This window comes from Zeus faber, assembly GCF_960531495.2.
Source record: "Zeus faber genome assembly, chromosome: 11".
NCBI lineage: Eukaryota > Metazoa > Chordata > Actinopteri > Zeiformes > Zeidae > Zeus > Zeus faber.
Genome location: NC_137205.1, coordinates 27,592,556 through 27,599,824, shown reverse-complemented (window position 1 = coordinate 27,599,824; position 7,269 = coordinate 27,592,556). Strand labels below are relative to the sequence as shown.

Genomic DNA, 7,269 nt, shown 5'->3' with positions numbered 1-7,269 from the left:
GATAGGACGCTATCAGCCTTTTATTACTGTGTAATAACTAATATTTCAATGCCTGTTGAAACACCAGTTATTTTAAATGAGTTTGTTGCTTTGGCAAGTACAAGGTTTATATTGTCCGTGTGCTCCAGTGAAATATTTCCTTGTTTTGCTTGTCCGCCCTGTTGCTCAACTCAGGGGTCCCGACTCAAAATGGGGTCGCATATCCATTTCTGGTGGTCAATTTCTTCAAAAATCAATACCATTTTTTTTTTTTAACAATCAATTTTTCTGATTCTGTGCTCTTACTTTTCTGTGACTGTGCTTTTACTTTGAAACGCCGTTTCCAACTACGGCGTGTGGCCGCCATGACGCCATCCCGGCGACGCCCTACATGCGACAGCATCATGCAGCTGTCGTTGTTGGCAGGTTGAGTCATATCAAAGTGAATCTTATCAGATCGTCACTTCATGCACTCAACCTCACCGCGTCAAAGCAAACTCTGCACTGTTTCTAAAAAAAGCACAAAAGCCTCATGGATCACTTCACTGTTCTTTTCACGAATCCATTAGGGTTGTGGCTTTATGACTTTATGGACAAAACTGGACGCTGAGCCCGGACCAGTTGAATTGGGTCACTTTTACGTCACATATGAACTTATTGAAAATCAGGGTATGTTTGACACAGATACGCAACACAAAATTATGATTTTTAATATTTTGCTATTATGCCATTGAAACTGTGGTCAAGTCTAGAATGTTTTTTTGTAGTTTAACTTTGCAGAGTTTTACTAACAGCGGAAGGAGCATCTCTCACAGGCTTCCTACGACCACCTCTCCTCTGGTTCCGGGATTTGAACCAGTGACCTCCCAATGACCAGGGCGCTGCATCAAACGTGCGGCCACTTCCTGCAAAGTACGGTTTATCTAGCTCCCACATGTTTGGGCTCACGGTCTCCATCAGGTCACCTTTGTTTAGTTAGGCGGTTATCATGCTATTGTTATTATCGTACGTATTTATAGGGTGGTCATCTTTGTTTGGAGATGTTTATACATCATCCTTAGTGTTTTGTAAGGTAGTCAGCGAGCGTAGCCGGGACGCCAAACTCCCTTCTTTCAAACATCTTTCATAGTTTTCATCGATGAATACGATATTATGAAGCTTGCTCCACAGAACCAAGCCCACTCTACCTAATGCGTGTGTTTGGGTCGGGGTTTGACCAGAGCACACATTGGTTAAATAGGCTGGAAACAAACAAACAAATTAATAAAATTTAATATTCATCTGGTCACGGAGCTTCACTGTTTAGATGCAGAATTAATTCTCTACTTCATATAATTTCATTGAATTACTAGTCAACAATCTTACTCCTAAACAACGTCTCTTGGCCCCAGGGTTGAGCTCTTTTTTCCTTAGATATGGTTTAAACTCGGAAAAGTTGACTCGACTCGACTTGACTAAAAAGTCTATGAACACCTTTTTTTTTATATTTCTTCCGCTTGCGCTTTGTCTTCTTCTCAGTAGTAGTAGTAAAAGAAAATGCGTTGGTAGCGTTAACCCAATACCATCATTATTATTGTTATTTTTATTATTATTGTTGTTACTACTATTATTGTTATTGTTATTGTTATTATTATAATTCTTATTGTTATTATTGTTGTTGTTGTTATTATTATTATTATTATTATTATTATTATTATTATTATTGCTGTTGGTGATTTAACGCTAATTCCATATTTATCACATGACATTAATCCCTCAAGTCATCAATCTGTGCAAATTCTATCATTGACCATTAAAAAAAAATCAACATTGCGGTCGTAATGCGTTCATGTCTCTTCCATCCCTTCATTAACCTTGCTTGTTTATCAGTTGCATAACGCCACGGTCGTTGTGGAGTCATAAAACAGGCGTGCAGCTCCAATCACCCTGTAATGGCTGCCACAGCTTATTGTTCACATCCTCCATTGTCTCCAGCGCCATTTTGACTCTGCAGGGGAAGCAGCAGAGGCCCTGCTCTAATGAAAGCATGTTGGCTGCAGGACCCTGCAACGCGAGCCCAATCATGACACACTGGAGGCTGTTTCCCCGCAGTCCCTTTTACCTTTATCTGGAAAATATACATGTTCAGGTTGTTGTTGTTTTTTTTTTTTTTTTCTAAATCTCAGTAATTTGGGGTTATCTAGGGTAAATAGACTTGTAAGGCAGATGTGGGATGTTATTCATCAGCAACGTCGCTTTCTATGAAAAACAAAGAGAAGGGGTCCTCCATTTGTCTGCGTCTATATCCCATTCGAAAGTAGGTCCGTTGGAAGCCCTATAGAAAATGTTAAACAAAATGGACAGATGATGTTTAACAGACTAAACTACATGGAACAGACTAAACTACATATATCGAGAGAAATGAAGGGATAACAATTTTAATTTTTAATTTTTAAAACGTATTTTATAAAACATAGATTTTCTAAAAAAAAAAAAAAAAGAATGGCCTCCAATAATAATGATAATAATAATGATAATAATAATAATGATAATAATAGGCTGATAATTGGATGCATTAATTCAGGCTAGACAAAATAAATCCACCCTACAATTATATTATCTAAATTAAATAGTATTTAAATAAATTCCCTTCATTGTATCCTCATGTTTAACCCATTATCATACACCCAGCATTAGTCGAATATTTAATCTTCTCCGGGAAGTTATTTTGAAAAATCTTTCACCACACATGTTTAAAAAAAACCAATACGCCATCTGATAAATGTTTATGTTTTTTTATTATTATTATTATCGTTTCAACTATGAAAATAATGTACAATAAATAATTTCACTTTTATTTTCACTATTAAAGAATCTCAATAAATAAACTAGGTCTAAAACTCAGATCATCAGCAGGGCTTTTCAACAGGTTGCCCGTCCCATTCAAAGAGAGAATTAATCGTCTTTAATACCCTAAAAGCAGTCCAGCTCTCTGCATCTAGACGACATCACCGGTTCCTGAGAGGTTATTCATTATCGTCGATGAAGCTGCACTGCACTCGTGGAAATGGGTCTCAAACGTTAGCCTACATGGACAGCGAAATAAATCCACAATAATGAAAATAATTCTCTCTCGTCAGAAATTAAAAAAAAATAAAATACAATAAAAAAACAAAACAAGAAAGGCAATAAATACCTGGAATTTGGACAGGAAGAGGCGGAGTGGAGAAGTCCACAATATATTCGAGTGTAAGGGGTAGTAGTCAAAATTATATTTTCCCTCGAGGATTAAAAAAAAAATTATAATTAAAAAGGAATCACATCATGCTTTCTTGGACTACCTTCCCAACAAATGGGGGGGGGGACAAAGACAGCAATTGGACGAAGAAAAAAAAAAAACATAAGCCTAATTTTCATTCAGAAATGTTCGAGGAATGTTTTCCAGAAGCATTCATTAGGATCAGGCAAACACGTTCAAAATCCTCCACAAAACCGACCACGTCGTTCGAATCATTATCCACAAGGTCCCTCGTCTGAGGGTTCAGAAGTTGAGATGCTGCAGGTCTATGGTACAGAGTGTGCTCGTAAATAGGTCGAAGTCCTCCTCGGAGAAGTCCACGGGGCTGTCCAGCTCCGAGCTCTGCAGACTCGGCGACAGCGCGTCGGAGATCTGCAGGCACGAGTCCCCGGTGAAGAAGTTGAGGTCCGCCAGGGAGGAGGCGGTGGAGGAGGCGGAGAGCGAGGCGGAGGCCGCGGCGCCCCCGGAGGAGGAGTCCCGCTGCTCTGGGTATGGGGGGTCCGGCACCGACGCGGCCCCGGCCGCCGCGGATGACGCCCCTTGCCCGGCGTCGCCCGGCTGAATTGTCCTGGGGTTATCGGCGGTGGGCGTCGGGGTGAATGTCGACGGGGACCGGCGGGTCGCGGGGGCGTCGATAGAGCCAGATGCCAGCGGCAACGCTTGTGTGTCGGGGAGGCTCAGGCGGCCTTCCTCCTCCGGCGTGGGCTGCGCGTTGTCTCCGCTGTCATTTGCGTAGGAGGTTGAAACGGACAGGGCAGCTGCCGAGGATGAGTTGCAGCTCCCCGGCTCGCCCTCCAGCGAGGCCCCACCGGTGCCCGACGCTTCGAGCGGTTGACTCGAATAAGGCGACGACGCGTCGGCGCCTTCCAGAGGCTCGAAGCCACCCGGGTCGCCCGATTCGTGCGCGCTCCCGCCCTCCCTGTGGTGCGTGGTTTGGCGTTTGTGTTTCATGCGGCGGTTCTGGAACCAGACTTTGACTTGGCGCTCGGTTAGATCCAGTAAGGCGGCGATCTCCACCCTCCTGGGCCGACACAGGTATTTGTTGAAGTGGAACTCCTTCTCCAGCTCCAGCAGCTGCGTGTTGGTGTAGGCGGTGCGCAGTCTGCGGGAGCCCGCACCTCCGCCGTCCAGACCCGACTGGTGTGGGTCTTCGGAGAGAGAATATGGAGATCAGCAGGGGGGTTAAAACTGTGAAAAGGAAACTCAGATACTATTCTGGGTTTCTTTTTAAACGTCCAAATTTCCTATCAAATTATAGCGGCTTCATTTTTTATTTCACTTAAAACATTGATCCCCCCCTCGAAATGTCCATCTGCTTTATTGGAATCCTTCCAAAAACTATTCAGATGTTTTAGTGCCAAGAACCGCTGGAGCCGAGCTCCGACAGGATCATGGCGGCTTCTCTATAGTATATGTCGTATAATAAAACAGGTATCCACAAAGTATTATCCAACGCCGCCATCTAAATCACGCCAATAGCAGCCAGGACCATAACACCCACAACGGTGCTGCTAAGAGGCCGATAAAAGACACATAAAGAGAGATTACAGCGACGTAAAACGGGGCATTTCCCCTCTCCAAAGAATGGAGTGCTGTGCCTGCAATATCACTGCCCGGGAAAGCCGGTTGTAAACGTTTATAGACCTGTGATGAGGGGCAGTGAAAAAAGGGAAAATAATTAGGGAATTTGGAGCCGCATTTTAGAGTCAATCCGAAACCAATGCAGCAACGTGCGGAACAATCCTGATTAATAATGATGAGAAAATATATTCAAGTGTCTGCGTGATTATAAAACTATGACAATGCAGGGTTGTGCAGAAAACAATGAAATTATAATAAAACAAATAGGGTCTATGTACCAATTTAATATTTTGTCTCTAAAATCAATTATTATTATTTTGAGAATTGTTTAAATTCAAACGCAATCAATGTCTAAATGAAGTGTGACGTGCGTCCCAAAATCCATAATAAAAAAAATCTGAATCCGTTTATAAATTGCGTCCAGTGTATGTTGGCTCCCTCCATCCTCCTCTCTTCTTCCATTCCGTCCCCCTCCCCCATATTTTGTCCGTTTGCCCAGACTCGCCATTATATACCACCATCCAATATGGCTACCGACACCATCACTGGGATGGATATGAATATATATCATTCGAGAGCCTCTGCTTCCACTGGGCGAACCAAAGTTACTCTCGAATTACATCTGTTTAAACGCAAAAGCGATTTAATATGGCCTATAATCCTACATTTGGAAAAGACATGCCTTTTCTAAATCAGGGGGCTTTTACGCACAATAAACTAATTTTACGCACAAACGTGCATCCTATTTGGGGGTATTGGGGTGGATGCTGCAGCAAAAAACGTACCACACTCCTCTGCAGTGTGTGTCCACTTGCTTACCTGGTAACTAGATGACGTGAAATCCATAATGGTGTTAATAAATGCATAAATACATGCTGGGTGTGTGATTTGTGATGAAGCACTGCAGCATAATGCAGCAGTGCAGACATGGCTTCCTCGACACTACACAACACAGAGCTTCGCGATGAAAATGTGCATATCCTCTTCCACAATGTCATAAAGCCCCCGGCCAGTACAAAACGTGGATCTTTAGATGTTTTAAACAGACGTAAGATGCAACACAATCCATGAATACAAAATGCAAAATGAGAATGAAATATACATTTCATGACAGCCATAACTTCGTACCGACCTGTCGGCGATTCTACGCCAGCCGAGGCGTACCCGGAGGCGGCAGGCGAAGGGGAGGACGAGGCGGTGGGGACGATGGCTCCACCGCTGCTGGAATTATTCCCAGGTTTAGGGCACTTCTTAGAAGATTTCTTTTCCTTCATCCAGGGGAATTCGTGGGCCATTGGGCCGGTGGAGGAGGCTGTCGCCGGAGCAGGTGGCTGCCCAGGCGGGCAGGACTGCTGGGGTGCCCGGTGGTGCGTCTGGAGGCCATTATTCGTGGAGGTTCTCCGGTTCTGCTGGCTCCTGGCAGTCGGTCTCGGCTGGCTGGCTGTGCAGGGGCTGAGGCTGGGGATGGTGTGCTCGAAGGGAGGCGGAATTACTGTCGACTCCTTGATTGATGAAGTTTGAAATGACTCCAGGACGGCAGGGAAGGACGTCAGGCACTCTGCTAGGGACGGCTGGCTGTTTATAAAACCGATCTCCCTCTCAAATTCAAAATTCATAGCTCCCTCAAGCCGGTTTCACCTTAAACGGCGAGACCCAAAACAAACCCCTTCCCCAAAAACAAAATATGGCGACTAAAAAAAAAATTAAAGCAAAAGAAAAAAACGCGCGACCATGGATGCTCCCGTCCGCAATGGCGTATTTGCTGGGGCCTATATAATAATTGTGTATATTGGTGATATTACTAGCGTATGGGGACCAGGGTAGGCTAAACTGAAGAACTATGGGGCGAAATTGCAGCCAATTCCTGGTCATGTGACGGGAACGAGCCAATCAGAGCCGCCGGGCCTGGTGGCGGCTGTGAGAAGCGCATTATTATTTTTCTTACAAATGCCATGAAAAAATATCACCCGATCTGGCATTGTTTTATCCTAACGGGGGGTATTTCCCAAACGGCATAAAAAGAAAGAAAGAGTGCCAGGTTACCATGTGTGCCCCCCACCGGACCAGCCCCCACCCCAACCACCACGTCCACGGGCTGTGTCGCGTGGGTGGTTTGGGTGCGCGCACGAGGGCCTTTCCCCAGTCAAACAATAGAGAATCCGTCGCGCAGCAGCAGCGGCAGCAGCGGCGGCGGCAGCAGCGGCAGCGATGCTCGGTCCTACCGGTGATGTAATGACTGCTAACGGTATACGGTGCAGCAGTCACACACAACACCGTTTACAATCTGGCCTCCCCTCCCGCCCCCCCCCCCCCAAAAACAAAAAAAAAAACAACAACTTCTGTTTGCTCATTAATCTTGTAAAGTTTGACAGCAAAGAAAGTCCCCATGCATGCATCCTATACCTTTGCGGAAGGAAGAGCCGGGGTTGATT

The 7,269-nt window shown here is 44.7% G+C and overlaps 1 protein-coding gene across 1 annotated transcript; it reads right to left on the bottom strand.

Annotated features, from left to right (window-relative positions):
* Nucleotides 1-3,499: 3,499 nt before the first annotated feature.
* Nucleotides 3,500-6,453, bottom strand: hoxb2a (homeobox B2a; the record flags this gene model as incomplete). The annotated part of the gene is made up of 2 exons (XM_080008964.1): nucleotides 3,500-4,404; nucleotides 5,970-6,453. The coding sequence occupies 2 exons, from the start codon at nucleotides 6,451-6,453 to the stop codon at nucleotides 3,500-3,502; spliced, it is 1,389 nt and encodes a 462-aa protein (XP_079865090.1).
* Between the last annotated feature and the right edge of the window lie 816 nt (nucleotides 6,454-7,269).